This window comes from Mustela nigripes, chromosome 16 (assembly GCF_022355385.1).
Source record: "Mustela nigripes isolate SB6536 chromosome 16, MUSNIG.SB6536, whole genome shotgun sequence".
Lineage (NCBI taxonomy): Eukaryota > Metazoa > Chordata > Mammalia > Carnivora > Mustelidae > Mustela > Mustela nigripes.
In genome coordinates this window covers 33,324,602-33,341,967 of record NC_081572.1, presented here as the reverse complement: position 1 = coordinate 33,341,967, position 17,366 = coordinate 33,324,602, and the positions used below count along the sequence as shown (strand labels likewise).

The window sequence follows — 17,366 nt, the reverse complement described above, 5'->3', positions numbered from 1 at the left end:
ATTAGGTATGAAGTGAAATGTCTCTTGGACAAGCTTATTAAATGCAATGTTACTTGTCTAAGCAAAAGATTATGAACAGCTTAAATGTTAACAGCAGAAGTCAGAGAAGCGGTTAAAGTATGGTATACTCATACAATGGGATATTAAGCAGCCATAATGAAGAAGTTCTTCATGTGCAATTATAGCACAATCTCTAGGAAATATTAAGCCAAAAAAAAAAAAAAAAAGCCCACAGTACAGGAGAGTAAATGTGTCATACTAACATTAATTTGAAATTCCAAGGGGTGGGCAGCAGGGGAAGAATATATAAAAGTACATGCTTTTTGAAAGAAAGGACAGAAAAAAATAACATGCAAAAGCTCCTAATATGAAAGAGACTATATGATATATGCATGCCTATCTCTGAATCCTGAAACTCTTGGTGAAATGATATAAAATTTATCAATGATCAGAGTAACCGAAAGTCAGATAAGTGCTGCAAATTGTCTTCTGCAAGGCAATGTAGTGATCAAGATAAAGAGAAACTACTATTTCACTGAGCCTGTACTTCTTCCAACATAAGAGAATTTTTATGATATATTAGCACCATGCCAAAGTATTATCTGCAATATGTTTCAGATGCCAAACAATTCAGAAGTCAAAAAGAAAACCATTACAATTAGGAGAAGTGAAAAATCTTTCATTGCCCTTTAAACACATTATGGAAAGTTCCTACTTGAACCATCTATGTAAATAAAAGCGATAATTTTCAGGGTTTTCAGGGCTTTTTTTTTTTCTTTTGGTAAATGTATAAATAAGAGTCAAATACACTGAAATTTACCACAAACTCCAAATTTGGTGAAAATATAAATTTGTCACAAATGAAAAATTTAAAATAAACCCACAATGATCACATTCTGACTTTTTTGAGATTTGTGTATTTAGGATTAGTATAATAAGTAACTTTATAATTTGCTTCTAAAGTTACAAAATGGCATGATAAAACTGAGCACCAAACAATACCAAATAAATACTTAACATGCCATAAGATTAACAAATAATAATCTTGTACCTAGAACACTCCTGATGTGACTCTGACTAGGCTGCTTCAAAATTCACCATATAGGCACTGGGCCATAATTTCATTTACTATGAGGAGTAAACAAAAGATAATTACAGTAGTCTCCCCTTATCTGTAGGGGACATGTTCCAAGATCCCCAGTGGATGCCTGAAGCCACAGACAGTACTGAACCCTATATATATTTTCTCCTGTATCTATATAGCTGTGATAGTTTAATTTATAAATTAGGTAGCAAGATTTACAGTGGTAATAATAAAATAATTATAAAAATATACTATAAGTTATATGAATGTTAACTCTCTCTCTCAAAGTGTCTTACTGTACTGTCCTTGAGATTACGTGATATGATAAAATGTCTATGTGATGAGATGAAGTGGAGTGAATGATGTAGGCATTGTAACCTGGCTTTGGGTTATTACTGACCTTCTAATAATAGATCATTTTGTTTCTGGACTGCAGTTGGCCACAGGTAACTGAAACCGTGGAAAAAGAAAATGCAGACAAGGGGCAGGGGGACTTCTGTAATCTTATATAAGACATACAAAAATCTTATTTTCTTATTATATTAACAAAAAACAGTAAGTATTAGATATATTTCTATTTTACTTCAATGGAAAGGATATAATTTAAACCTGCAGATCTTCTCCCTCCAAACCACCATAATTTACCTGTGAAGCTTCCATTATATTGTTCCTTGTTCATTGCTACACGTCTCTGGTCACAATTTTTTCCATTCTCTGCCATTTCATAGATCAATAACTCTTGAGGAGCTAATAAAGCAAATAAAATCCAATGATATGTTATATACTTCTACTTTGAATTTATGACTGAATAAAACTGAGAAACAACATGATAGTAATATTCTGTATGTTATCTGAATAATGTGTTTATATTTTGATTTTCTTTTATAACCAAGATTTGAATAATTTGTATAGAAACTCTAATACAAATAGTAAAAATATAAAAGCCATGTAGTTGTACGCCTTTTTCAGTCATTCTAGTGATCTTCCAGATTAAAATTTAGAGGATTTTGTCCACTGCAGAAGGAGATTAAATACTAGCACCTTCAAATATTGATAAGCTATACTATCTGAAGTTTGGGGGCGAGGGGCAGAGGGAGAGAAAGAATCTTTTTTTTTTTTAAGTTGTTAAATTTATTTGTCAGAGAGAGAGCACGCACAAGCAGGGAAGCAGCAAGCAGAGGGAGAAGCAGGTTCCCTGCTGAGCAAGAAACCCAATGTGGGACTCAATCCCAGGACCCTGGGATCATGAACTGGGCCGAAGGCAGATGCTTGACCCACTGAGCCACCCAGGTGTCCCAAGAATCTTTTTTCTTTTTAAGATTTTATTTATTTAAGATAGAGAGACAGAGAGAGAGCACCTGCACGCGCACATGCAGGGGAGGGGCAGAGGGAGAGGGAGAGCGAGAACAGACTCCCAGCTGAATGCAGAGCCTGACACAGAGCTTAATCCCAGGACCCAGAGAGCATGACCTGAGCCTAAGTCAGATGCTTAACCGACTGAGCCAGCAGGTGCCCCAAGAGAGAACCTTAAGCAGGCTCCATGCCCAGCACAGAGCCCAATATGAAGCTTGATTTCAAAACCTTGAGATCATGACCTGAGCCGAAATCAAGAGTTAGATGCTTAATTGACTGAGCCACCCAGATGCTCCTGAAGTCTTTCTTTCTTTTTTTTTTTTTTTAAAGATTTTATTTATTTATTTGACAGACAGAGATCACAAGTAGGCAGAGATGCAGGCAGAGAGAGTGAGGAGGAAGCAGGTGCCCTGCTGAGCAGAGCGCCCGATGCAGGACTCGATCCCAGGACCCTGAGATCATGACTTGAGCCAGAGGCAGAGGCTTTAACCCACTGAGCCACCCAGGCGCCCCCTGAAGTCTTTCTGATTCATAATTTAATATTATACACACTACTCAAATTTTACCCATCTTTCATAGTTTTTTAAAGCATTATTAGAAAAAAATGGATTATACTACCAAACATGTCAAAAATGTTGATACACATTGAAGACAAATTAGGAAAAAATTCGACTGAAAAAAAAAACTGGCCTAAAAGAATAAAAATTTTAAGTGTTTAAGATATGTTAAATGCACTCTTTATATCATGCTTCATATTACATGTAGAAGTATAAATTTTTACTTTAAATCCCTGTATTACAGGGGTGCCTGGGTGGCTCAGTGGGTTAAGCCTCTGCCTTTGGCTCCGGTCATGATCCCAGGGTCCTAGGATCGAGCCCCACATCAGGCTCTGTGCTTGGCAGGGAGCCTGCTTCCCCCACTCTCTCTGCCTACTTGTGATCTCTGTCAAATAAATAAATTAATCTTTTTTAAAAAGTCCTGTACTACAACATATAAATTGTGCTGACATAATTATTCTACACAAAAACACCAGATTGCCTATAACTGTTATCATTCTTCAGGTGTTAGTAAAGCAAATCTTACTACTCAAGAAGCACAGTAAGTACTTCAGGGCACCCGGCTGACTCTTGATTTTGGCTCAGGTGATGATCTCGGGGTGCTGCGATTGAGCTGATTCTCTCTCTCCCCCTCTGCCCCTACCCCCCATGCTTGCTCACTCTCTCTCTCTCTCAAAAAAAAAAAAAGCAGGGTGCCTGGGTGGCTCAGTGGGTTAAGCTGCTGCCTTTGGCTCAGGTCATGATCTCGGGGTCCTGGGATCGAGTCCCACGTCGGGTTCTCTGCTCAGCAGGGAGCCTGCTTCCCTCTCTGCCTGCCTCTCTGCTTCCTTGTGATCTCTGCCTATCAAATAAATAAATAAATAAAATCTTAAAAAAAAAAAAGGTAGCAGCAGCACAGTATTTTGAGCAAGTCCGCAAAGCAGTCTTTAATATACTCTGAATGTGCCAGGAATCCTGCTAGACCAGGATTACAGTATGATATGGTCATGGGTTTAATCTTCCTACAGTTTGTTAGTTGGAACTATTTTATTCTTTGCCTAAAATTCTAACTATAATTACCACTTGCAAAATATATGCTTTGTAAAGGAAAATAAGTGAAAGACTATATATATATAAAAAGACTGAGCATAGAGTATACATTCATCACTTCAACAGAAGGTGTCTTCTTTAGACACAATCCATTTGTGGACACCTTTGTTTTCCTGCCATTATTTCTCAATAAGCAAATAAACACATCAGGAAATAAAGTATAGGTTTCCACTAGCACAGATGGATAGCCTGGAGTAGATGGTTATAAGGTTGAAAGTTTGAAAATCTTAATTCACACCCCAAATTTGTCACTAACTAGTGGTGCGATCTTAAGCAAACCACATTTTTTCCCTAGATCTTTTCTTTTGTTTGCTTGTTATTGTTATTATTGTTTAGATTTTATTTTTAAGTAATCTCTACACCCAACATGGGGCTCAAAGTCACAAACCCAAGCTCAAGAGTCACATGCTCTACCAACTGAGCCAGGCAGGCACCCCTATATCATGATTTTCCGATCTACAAAATGAAAACAAATTCTCAATGTCGCAGGATAGGTAAGGATGAAAGAGCGTGTGCGTGTTTTTGGCACGCATGTATATAACCACATCAAAAGGGTAGGAGGTATATGAAGCAGTAAGTGCCTATACTAGAGAAACTACTTCATTGGTACATGCCTCATTGCTACCATTTCAGTGATGTCAGTGTCTTTCATTCAGTGCTTATTTTAAAAATTCTGGAATCTGTACCAGGCTCTGAGGACATAAATATGAATAACACAAGGTCCTTGTCCTTCAAAGGGTTCCTTCTTCTGCTAGGGAAGCCAGATGAGCACAGGATTTCACTTAAAATGAAACAGATACACAGCATCTAACTTAGTGGGAAGAAAACAGATTTTGGAGTCTAACAGATGGATTCAAACTCAAACTCTGTATGAATCTACTCCATGAGCTTGGACAAATTTCTCAATCTCTCTAAACAAGAATTTCTTTAACCTGTAAAATAGAGATAACATGACACATATCAAAGGGTTGTTATGAGGATCAAACAAGGTAATGTATATAAAATACTAATACACTGTCTCACTTTTCGTATGAATTCAAGATATGTACTAGTTGTAATGATGAGGAATAAAGTACAGGAGCAAATATGGGAGCTCAGAGTTCAGTATATTCAGAAGAGTTCATTAAAGCTGGAAATTTTGATTCTGCAAACTTAAGTCATACTTATGCAAAAATGTTTTCAAAAGATATAGTCCAAGCAATTACAAAAAAGATAAAATGAAGTTATTTTGTGAAAATATTCTAAAACCAGAGCATTACAATTGGTTCACAAAATGTAAATGTATTCCACAAATCACGCTTTCTGAATAAAATTAACTGAGGATACTGAAGTGGACCAAAAAATAAAGAAGTGTAGGATTTTCTATCTTCTAATATTTAACTAGAAGCCATACTTAAGTTCTGTAAAAACTTAAAACTTGTACATTCATATTAAGACAAATTCTGTACCCAATTTTTTTTCAGAGATGAAGAGCCATTCACCTACATACCAATAAATAAAGTGTAATTAATTTGTGGCAAAAAGATAAACAAGTCACAAAGGGGCATGTGTGCTGTGAAAAAAAAAAATCCTAAAACTTGTCCCTCTGCAAAACAGAATTAACTGACCTCATTTCCCCAGGTTTACTCTTTCCCATAGTATTGACTTTAAGAGTTAAAAACTTTTGGGTGCCTGGGTGGCTCAGCTGGTTTTCTGCCTTTGCCACAGGTCATGATCCCAGGGTCCTAGGTCGGAGTCCCGAATCAGGACCCTTGCTCAGAAGCATCAGGCTCCTTGCTCAGAAGGGAACCCTCTTCTCCTTCTCCCTCTGCCTATCCCTCTCTCTCAGCTTGTACTCTCTCTGTCTCTATCAAATAAATAAAAACTTAAAAAGAAAATCAAAACTTTTATCCAAAACAATGAGTCCGTTTGAGTCCTTATTTACGACAATGGTATTATGCAACTGTTTAAAGATGTTTTTAAAGATATTGCAACAGAAATTTTCATTTGAGCAAATAATGTATTCTTACACAGTATCTTAAAAAAGAAAGCAGCTTACTGACATTTCCTACTCAAAAAACTCTCTGGAAAACAAAACAGTCTGGAATTTACTTTTGTAATAAATAGCCAAGGGAACGAAGTTATTTTCTTTTAATCAGTCTACTTATTACAAAATAAGTTCACAGTTTTAAAAACTTTTGAAAAACTTGTGCCATTCCCAAAAGAACTATAAATATAAAGCTAAACATGCAAAGAATCACCTGTGTTCTAAATAGTTAAGTTATAGGGGTGCCTGGGTGGCTCAGTCATTAAATGTCTGCCTTCAGCTCAAGTCATGACCCCAAGGTCCTGGGATCAAGCCCCGCATCGGGCCCACTGCTCTGCAAGGAGCCTGCTTCTCCCTTTCCCAAGCCCCCTGCTTTTCTTCCCTCTCTCGCTCTGTCAAGATTTTATTTAGATAAAATCTTTAAATAAATAAGTAGTTAAGCTTACAAAAGCATGAAAACTTTTTTTGGACTTCAACCATTTTAAAAAATATTTTACACTATTTCTTGTCTTTTAAAACTCCCTTGAAAACATCCTCAATTCTTTTGTCTCCATCTTCCTCAATCATATTTACACTTAGCAAAACTGCACTGTCCCTGGAACAACCTGCATCCTTATGGTCTGGGTGAACAGGTGAATGTAACTGGAGAAAAATCACCCAACTCTTCAGCTATTTTAAATTCATACTCTCTCTCCTCTCTGAAAGTAAATAAACGAAGTCTTTAAAAAATTTTTTTTGAAATTTGTGATGGCAGTCAGATTCCTATGCATGGGGATAAATCCAAAGTATTCCTAATCTGTTTATAGGACTGAAATCTCCTCAAACAGGAATCTAGTACATATTTCTGACTTTCGATGGAGCTTATTTTGCAGTGAAAGTTGTAATATCAATTTTAATAGCATGCAACTAAGTTAAGTTTTATTTTTAGGAATGAAACTGTTAAAATAAACTATAGGTGTATGGATAGGATTAGAAGACAAAAAAGGAAAGAAGCACTACTCAAATATCAAATAATAATTCTCATTGTGAAAATATATCTAGATACAAGGAATGCTTTATAAAAGTTGCAACTAGCAGAGTTTAAATATAGCTGAAGCATTTAAAATGAAAGATTGATATTAAGATATGTGGGGCTTTTGTTTCTGGCAGAAGTGCTGAGAAAATACTGCCAAAATCAGCTCACAAAGGTTCTTTGTAGGTTGTACATCCACTGCTAAGATTATAATACTCCATTCATTTTAAACATTAGCTACACTTGTAATGCAAAAACAATGTGAAACTAAATTACTTTGATTCCCTAAAGCAACACAGAATACATTTATGGATGACATGAAAATAGCAAATCCCAGAGTAATATCAGTGGAGAATTTAACAAGAAAAGGAAAAGAGTGATGAAGCCACCAATTCTAATTTTCTTGGCCACTGTATTCCAAAATAAAATGAACCCACTTCCTTGAAAAAAAAAAATCATTTATTCAAATGACTCTACTTTCTCACAAAAATATTAAGTCAGGTTTCTCAATAATGCACACTGTTCTTCATACAAAGCATGCAAAGACAGCTAACTTGAATATTTCAGTAACCTTTCTTGCTTTTAGAAGTGTGTATAATTAGACTATTCAGTATATTCATTCAAAGAGTACTTCAAAATAGCTGTATTATTTCTCTAGAACTATTAAGAAACTGAAATTTATTATCTACACAAACAGTAATAAATATATTTTGACCAGTGAGGCTTTCATATAGTTTGTGCAGGGGTAAAAAGCCGAAGGTAATTCAAACATCATGCACAATATCAGTGACTATTAGATCATCTGACTCTAGAAGCCAGAGATTATCACATGGTTGAGCAGTATATTCTCTGAAAAATTCATTATTTGAATAAGAATACATGAAAAAAGAAGTCCTTGAATCTTTTTGAACTTCTTTTTTAAAAAAATTATTTATTTATTTTTGAGGGAGGGGAAGGTGGAGGTACAGAAAGAGAGGGAAAGAATCCTCAAGCAGCTTCTCCACTGAACACAGAGCCCCACATGAGGCTCAATGCAGGGCTCAATCCCAGGACCCTGAGATTGTGACCTAAGCCAAAATCAAGAGCTGGCTACTTAACCAACTGAGCCATCAGGCACCCCTCTTTTTGAACTTTCTAAAGTCTATGGGGAATTAAGCAAATTAAAACCCCAAGTTAGGATACAATTTAAAGGCATTTGAAATCTTTATATATATATATATATATATATATTCCCAATAATCAGTTAACAAGTTATGAATGTATATATTTCTGGCTTAAAATGTCCCTCAACTTAATTTAGTGAAGTGTAATATGTATTGAACAGTCTCCTAATTGTTGAAAAGGCCATTGCTCCAGATCTAATTTTTAATTACATAAAATTTTAAGTAAAAATCCCTATTTTAAAAAGATACAACCTGGAGGACATTTTAGGGACCCCCTTCTTTGAGAGTTTCATAGGTTTGAGGGGAATGTTTATCTCTCATGTACAATATATAAAAATGTAATTCTATGTTCCTTTGGGTAAAAGCATGATATTATTATTTTTTTAAAGATTTTATTTAATTATTTGACAGAGAGAGCTCACAAGCAGGCAGAGAGGCAGGCAGAGAGAGATGAAGGGAAGCAGGCCCCCTGCTGAGCAGAGAGCCCCATGCGGGACTTGATCCCAGGACCCCGGGATCATGCCCTGAGCCGAAGGCAGTGGCTCAACCCACTGAGCCACCCAGGCGCCCCTGATATTATTTTAATACAGAAAATATGTAACTTGTAAAATTAGTTTGAAAAATCCCATTTCCCGGGGTGCCTGGGTGGCTCAGTGGGTTGGGCCACTGCCTTCGGCTCGGGTCATGATCCCAGGGTCCTGGGATCGAGTCCCGCATCGGGCTCTCTGCTCAGCAGGGAGCCTGCTTCCTCCTCTTTCTCTCTGCCTGCCTCTCTGCCTACATGTGATCTCTCTCTGTCAAAAAAATAAATAAAATCTTTAAAAAAAAAAAAAAGAAAAATCCCATTTCTCATTTTCTTTCAATCTACTAAATGTTCACTCAGGTTTTCATAACCAACACAATCTTAGCAAATCATTTTCACCAAAAAGATGGGGGACTAAGGTTCCAAAGTTGGGAGATTCAGCTAACTGTGAGACCTTGGGAATGTTACTCCACATGTCTGCATCTCTCTTTCCCCATCCAATTATCAAGCACATATAATAAATTACTGCCATAATTTTCTTTCTATTCTAATACTCTATTCAGCCCAAGGTTAGGGTTTGGGTTTATGTAACAATAACTACTCTGTATAGTGATTTATAGTTTACATACAGATTAGCTGAACTGATACTAACAATGCTTTGTAGGGAACAGTTATTTTAATTCTTGCCTTCTACAAATGAGAAATTCAAGGGCTGGATGGGCCCTAAATTGCAATTCAGCAGCATATAAATGGCAAAATGAGAGTCCAACCTCACGTTTCTACATCCAAATTTAATGCTTCTTCTACTACACAAAACAGTCCAGTGAGATACTATCAATTCTCACCAAGGAATTCCGGAGTCACAGAAAAAACAAAATGGTAATAAAATAGTTCCAAAAGTTTAACATGTTCTAGTATTTACAAACATTTCCCATTAGTAGAATCAGGAGAACATTCATCTCTGTCGATTCTCACAAACAGACAAATAACGGACTGTCATTAAAATCGGATGACTTTACCCTTGGTTCTTTCAGTCATTTCTTTGTGGGTTTTTACTATTCATGTATGTCTGACAAAATTTTAAGTTCAGATTACCTAACAGACTCCCTAATTTTACTGCCTCTAAAAACCTGGGGAATATAAACTAGCCCATACAAGTCATTAGTAAGAGAATAAGCTAAATCACAGAATATTTGTAAGTGACGAAGGCACACATTTCAGATTATTTAAATCAAAATGAAGGATTTTATCCATATAGTTCTAAGCTTTATGATCAATACAACATATTTTTTATATTATCCACAGTTTAGAAAAAATACTAGAACTTGCTGTATGTTATCCAGCCACTGAAATGGTAGTAATGTTCCCACTACACCCATTAAGACTGATAAATGGAGGGGCGCCTGGGTGGCTCAGTGGGTTAAAGCCTCTGCCTTCAGCTCAGGTCATGATCCTAGGGTCCTGGGATCGAGCCCCGCATCGGGCTCTCCGCTCAGCAGGAAGCCTGCTTCCTTCTCTCTCTGCCTGCCTCTCTGCCTACTTGTGATCTCTGTCTGTCAAATAAATAAATAAATAATCTTTAAAAAAAAAAGACTGATAAATGGAAGTAACTGTTGGTATTCTTTGGTCATTCAACATTAAAGAGACCAGAATGATCTACAGCACATTATACTTTTAATTGTCATTGTTTGCCCACTTTAAAGGTTATTTTGGGTTTCATTTTCTCTTAAATATTAAATAGCTTCCTGATAATAATCATTTAGGAACCTTCACTTTACCTTAAGAAAATTAGAACCTACTGAGTAGATAAAATATGATGTTATTATGTGTAACAATGAATTCTTAGCATCCACATGGCTTCAAGATAGAGTTTTTATAAAATAAACTAAAATACTGCACATGGAAAAATGTAAATGAAACTTTTCAGTAACATTTAGTATGTGATGTCAGGTACATGTACTAGGAAGTTTGACAGTAAAATGGACCTGGATTGGATATATTCTTTGAGAAATCCCAGTTTCACAAAGGAAAGAGGCAGTCTCCAAAGTCCTCTTCCATCCCTTCAAAAAAATAAGTAAACTACACAACAGACCCAGAGAGACTGAATGGTCTGAGTTAGGTGATTGCAAGCCATGTTGGGAAAGGAAGAAAACCTGAGCAGTTGGAAAGAGACAGATAGGGGCAACAGGCAATTCAGAAGTCTCAAGCTACCCTGAGAAAAGATTCTGAGAGCAACATCCCTTTAGGAAGACTGAACTTCAAGGTGGGAAGCTGTATTAGTGACTTACTCTTTGGGCAAAAACCCACGAAGAAAAACAGAATGTCACCTCAAAATCTGCCACTTTGGCATACTGATTACTTTGAATTAAAGGCACTTTAAAGAAATGGCACTCCGTTTCTTAAAACGGACACCTTGACTATCCTTTTTCTTCTGAAAGTAAGAAACAGAACTTCCGTGTAAAAGGTACGCTCCCTGTACCAGGAAGAAGGAAGACATTTTTATCAACAGAGATGGAACTTGGGGCTGACAAATCTGTACAAACTTTGTAATATTAACCCTTATCTTCCTAGATATTTCTTCACCATTTACTACCTCTAGATCAAACTTATTTGTCAATTCATCACAAATTTATTGTTCTTGGTCTAAAAGGTATAAAAGCGTCCTGCTTTGGTCACTTCTTGGGGCATTCTCTTGTGAAGGCTCCCATTTACATGTAAAAAAATAAGTAAAGTTTGTATGCTTTTCTCCTGTTAATATGTCTTGTATCAGTTTAATTCCTAGATCCAGCAGGAGACCCAAAAAAGGTAGATAATATTTCCTCTGCTACACCACAAAGGCCACTGATGGTAGTCCCAAATCAGAGGTGCCTTTCTAGCTCTCAACAGAAGTAGAAGTAAACCCTCTTTGTAAATTAGGTCTTTCGGACTCCAACACAGTAAGATCAATCAATAAACTCACAAAGGTTCCAGGAAACAAGCCATTATCAGTATAGACGCCTCCAACTGACCCCACCAATCCTCTACCTCTTCAGGACAAGAAAAACAGATATCAGAGATTCAAGTACCTATTAAGTATATTATAGAATAGCTATGTATATAATGTTTACAGAACAAAAGATGCAATTATAAAGATGAACACATGATAAAAACTAACACACCTTATGAAAGAAAGAAAAGCAAATGGAACTTTTAGAAATAGTAACCGTTGAAAATAAAAGCCAACAGATGGATTAAATGCAGATCAAACACAGATGAAGTGAACTGGATGAGCTTTCCAGGGAATTTATTAAGAACGCAGCAGAGATAAGATGGAAAATATAAGCAAATAAGAGACATAGAGGACGGAATGAGGAGGTCTATTATTTCTTTAATTGCAATCCCAGAAGAATATAAGGAATGGGATAAATGCAAATTCAAAAAGAAAAAGACCTGGAACACCTGGATGGCTCAGTGGGCTAAAGCCTCTGTCTTGGGTTCTGGTCATGATCCCAGAGTCCTGGGATAGAGCTCTGCATCGGGCTCTCTGCTCAGCAGAGAGCCTGCTTCCCCCCCCTGCCACCCCACCTGCCTCTCTGCCTACTTGTGATCTCTCTCTGTCAAATAAATAAATAAAATCTTTTTTTAAAGATTTTATTTATTTATTTATTTGGCAGAGAGAAATCACAAGTAGATGGAGAGGCAGGCGGAGAGAGAGAGAGGGAAGCAGGCTCCCTGCTGAGCAGACAGCCCGATGCGGGACTCGATCCCAGGACCCTGGGATCATGACCTGAGCCAAAGGCAGCGGCTTAACCCACTGAGCCACCCGGGTGCCCCTAAATAAATAAAATCTTAAAAAGAAAAAAAAAAGGGATAAAGATCTAAAATTTCCAAAAATGAGTGCATCAATCTAGGAAGTAAAATATATCCCAAGTAGAAACAATTAAAAATAAATCCCACCCAGAAAAACTGCAATCAAATTGCAGAACGCTGAAGTAAAGAGGTCTTAATCTTGAAAGAAGTTGGAAAGAAAGGACAGAATGCTGGAAGAACATTGGGGTGCTGGGGTGGTTCAGATGGTTAAGTGTCTGCCTTCAGCTCAGGTCATGATGTCTTTGGGTCCTGGGATTGAGCCGCACCTCAGGCTTCCTGCTCACCAGGGAGTCTGCTTCTCCCTCTGCCAATCCACCTGCATGTGCTCTCTATCGCTCTTTTTCTCTCAAATAAATAAATAAAATCTTTTTAAAAATAAAAATAAATAAATAAAAATGGAAGAACAGTTAGAATGAAAGCAGAATTCTCAACAGCAACATAAAAGCCAAAAAACAATGGAAAAATATCAGTTTTCAGATAAAATAGTCTATAACTGTGTGTCCAATAAAGACATTGATAGTAACCAATAAATAAGGGTATATAACCAAGTATTGTCTAAAATAATAAGTGTCTTTCACAATAATTTTATTTTTTTTAAGATATTATTTACTTATTTGATAGAGTAGGCAAAGAGGCAGCCAGAGAGAGAGGGGGAAGCAAGCTCCGCGCTGAGAAGGAAGACCGAATTGGGGCTCAATCTCAGGACCCTGGGATCATGATCTGAGCCAAAGGCAGAGGCTTTAACCCACTGAGCCACCCAGGCACCCCTGTAACGATAATTTTAAAAAGAATTGCAATTTGGATAATAACATATAACTCTGGAAGAGAAAGATGAGAGCTAATGTGTCCTAAAGTTGGGGAGCTTCAAAACAGTACTTGGTAGAAAAAGTCCAAGTCGTCCAAATATGCCAGTAATTAAACAATAACAGTTTGTCACTTTGAAAAGGTTGCAAATTTTATTTTTTTAAAAATCCATGATTTTTTATAAGGACATAGAAAGGCTGAAAATGGGGTGCCTGGGTGGCCCAGTCGGTAAGCGGCTCTCTTCGGCTCAGGTCATGATCCCAGGGTCCTGAAATCGAGCCCTACATTGGGCTCCCTGCTCTGCAAAGAGCCTCCTTCTCCCTCTCCCATTCCCCCTGCTTGTGTTCCCTCTCTCACCATGTCTCTCTCTCTGTCAAATAAATAAATTAAAAAAATCTTAAAAAAAAAAAGGGCTGAAAAATAAGACAAAAGATAGAAGTCATAATTAGGGACAGTGAACATAATGATAAAAGATTTAACTCAGTAGGAAGACAGAACAATTCTAAATTGGAAAGCACCAATACAATAAATATAGCATCAAAATTTAGAACATAAAAATTGTTAAAAATACCCAGAGCAATGGATAATTCCAACCTTATACTGGGAGATTTCAAAACAACTATTAGTTACTGATATTTCAAGCAAACAAAAACAATGTTAAGCAATGATAAAAGATTTTAACGATACAATTAAGAAATAAAATGTGGGGGGCAGCTGGGTGGCTCAGCTGGTTAAGCATCTACCTTTGGCTCAGGTCATGATTGCCAGAATCCTGGTATAGAGTTCCTGATCGGCTCCCTACTCAGAAGGGAGTCTGCTTCTCCCTCTGCCCCTCCCCCCAATTCATGTGCAAGCCCACTCTCTCTCTCAAAAAAATAAAATAAAATCTTTGGGGGAAAAAAAAAGAATAAAATTTCCTTAAAAATTAATGTAGAAATAGATACATATAAAATTCAGCCTCTCACATTTAGAAAACACAAATTTTTTCATATGCTACTTATGATTAAGCTAAGAAACCAGTCTTAACATATTCCAAAGAATGGGCATCATAGACTACATTCTCTGAAAATTCAGAAATTATGTCAAACAAGGAGGGCCTGGGCAGCTTCAGATCATGATCCCAGGGTCCTGGGATTGAGCCCCGTGTCATCCAGCTCCCTGCTCAGCAGTCTTCTTCTTCTCCCTCTGAACCTGTCCCCCACAACATGCTCTTACACCCACACACACTCTTTCTCAAATAAAAGCTTAAAAAAATTATGTCAAACTTTAGTAACAAAAATATAACATTTGTACATACTTAGAAGTAATGCACACAGTTTTAAATATAAACTCATGGGTCAAAATAAGAGAAAACTGAAAAATGCTCAGAACTACTAGAACTAATAAATGAATTAGCAAGATCACAGATTAAAGGTCAAATCAACACTCTTTCTATTAAATATCTAGAATAAACAATTAGAAAATTAAATTTAAGAAATTTCATTTATAACAGCATCTGAAACATAAAATACTTGAGGTAAGTTTAACAACATATGTAAAAGACCTATTCTAAAAAAATAAGAAAAGAAATTACAGCGGGTCTAAACACATGGGGAAATAAACAAGTTTATTATTTGAAAGACTTGATATTGTCATTATGACAATTTCTCTCAAACTGATATATAGGTTTAATGCAATCTCAAGCAAACATTTTTTTAAAAAGATTTTATTTGAGAGCGAGAAAGCAAGTGCAGGATAAGGCGGAGGGGCAGAGGGAGAAGGAGAGGGTGATGCAGACTCCCCACTGATTGCAGAGCTGATGATATTCAGTGGATCCCAGGACCACTGGGAGCTTAACCAAATGAGCCACCCAGAAACTCTTAAGAAAGCTTTTATAAAATCAAAAGTGATAAGTGGTTTCAAATTTATATGGACATGCAAAGAACTTAGAATACATTAAACAATTTGGTTAAAGAACAAAGTTGTAAGACTTGCACAACTGACTTCGAAATTTATTATAAAGGTAGAGTACTGATTAGTATGGTTCTGGCAAAAGGACAGACATAGATCAGTGAACAGAACAGAGAGTACATAACTAGACCCACATATACTGGGTCAATTAATTTTCAACAAAGGTACAAATTCAATGGTGAAAAGAAAGTCAATTCAATGGTGAAAATCTTTTCAACAAATAGTACTAGAATAACTGAATATTCTTATGAAAAAGTGAACATCGACCCTTATTTCTCAAATGCAACTGCTGATTTGAAATGGATCATAGACCTAAACCTAAGAACGAATACTTTAATAAAGCTTCTAAGAAAAAAAAAAAAAGAAAAACAAACAAACAAACAAACAAAAAACAACAAAAACAGGAGAAAATCTTTGCAATCTTGGAGTAGACAAAAATGTTTCTTAGGATTTAAAAAGCATGAACCGGGACGCCTGGGTGGCTCAGTTGGTTGGACGACTGCCTTCGGCTCAGGTCATGATCCCAGAGTCCCGGGATCGAGTCCCGCATCGGGCTCCCAGCTCCACGGGGAGTCCGCTTCTCCCTCTGACCTTCTCCTTGCTCATGCTTTCTCTCACTGTCTCTCTCTCAAATAAATAAATAAAATCTTTAAAAAAAAATAAAAAAAAAATAAAAAGCATGAACCATTAAAGAGAAAACTGATAAACTGGACTTTACCAAGTTTAAAAACTTTTGTGGTTTGAAACATTGTTAAGAAACCCAAAAAGGTAAGCCACAGAATGAGAGAAAATACTTGGAAGATACATGTATCTGATGAAGTTCTTGTGTCCAGAGTATCTCTCTCTCTCTCCACAGACACACACACAACTAGTAATAAAGAATGAAGGTTGTTTTGTATAGGTATGGAAATAGAGAAAGCAACCAAGAAACATAATAGATGGGCATTTCAAAAGATTCTTGTATTTTTGGAACTCTTTATGGCAAGATAGAGCAGTAGGGAAAGGAGAGGTTATTCAAATTGGTTATCCATATAAGGAGAGAAAAAGTGGATTACTACTTTGAGCCATGAACAAAATTCCATTCCAAATGAATTAGCAATCTAAAAGTAAAAAAGTAAAACTTCTAGAAGAAAATATAAATACCTTTTTGCCTTGGGATAGGGAATGGTTTCTTAAGACACACAAAATGGAGCTACCCATAAAGGAAAAGACTAATAAATAGAACACTGAAATTAAAGCTCAAATTCATTACAAGGTATCTTAAGTGAAAAGATAAACCAGAGAAACACATAACTGAAAAAGACTAAGTAGGTCCCTTATATAAAGAATTAAAAATATTAAGAAAAAGATAACCAGGGGCACCTGGGTGACTCAGTGGGTTAAGTCTCTGCCTTCGGCTCAGGTCAAGATCCTAGAGTCCTGGGATCAAGCCCCACCATCGGGCTCTCTGTTCAGCAGGGAGCTTGCTTCCCTCCCCCCTCTCTGCCTCCCTCTCTGTCTACTTGTGATCTATCTGTCAAATAAATAAGTAAATAAATAAATCTTAAAAAAAGAAAAAGAAAAAAAAGAAAAAGATAACACTACAAAAGCAAAATAGGCAAAAGACATAAAGAGGTATGGCATAGCAGAGGACATATATATGGCCAATGATGAAGATACCGACTTGATCTCACTGACAATCAAAAAATATAAATCAAAATTATAATGAGATACCATTTTTATCCAGTATACTTTACTATGTAACAATTTAGTTCCAAAATGTAGTGATATCCCTATGATTATTGAATAAAAAAAATTAAGGAAAATTCTTTTGTCCCACTGAAGCAGTACTAAAAATCTCCTATCAACAGATCTTAAAAACTATTAAGGGGCAGAAGAACCTTGCATATTCTCTTTGACTAAATACTTTTTGCAATGTGGAGAATTGAGAGTTTCTGGAAGGAACCAGACTCAACA

At 36.5% G+C, this 17,366-nt stretch overlaps 1 protein-coding gene across 2 annotated transcripts in view; it reads right to left on the bottom strand.

The window, feature by feature from the left end:
* VMP1 (vacuole membrane protein 1) overlaps positions 1 to 17,366 on the bottom strand; it is a 140,166-nt gene that overhangs the window by 115,561 nt on the left and 7,239 nt on the right. For both annotated transcript variants that reach the window (XM_059380556.1, XM_059380557.1), the window contains exon 2: positions 1,730 to 1,831. In XM_059380556.1, the coding sequence (XP_059236539.1) occupies positions 1,730 to 1,805 (76 nt within the window). In that variant the 5' untranslated portion in view covers positions 1,806 to 1,831. The remainder of the gene's footprint in view (positions 1 to 1,729; positions 1,832 to 17,366) is intronic.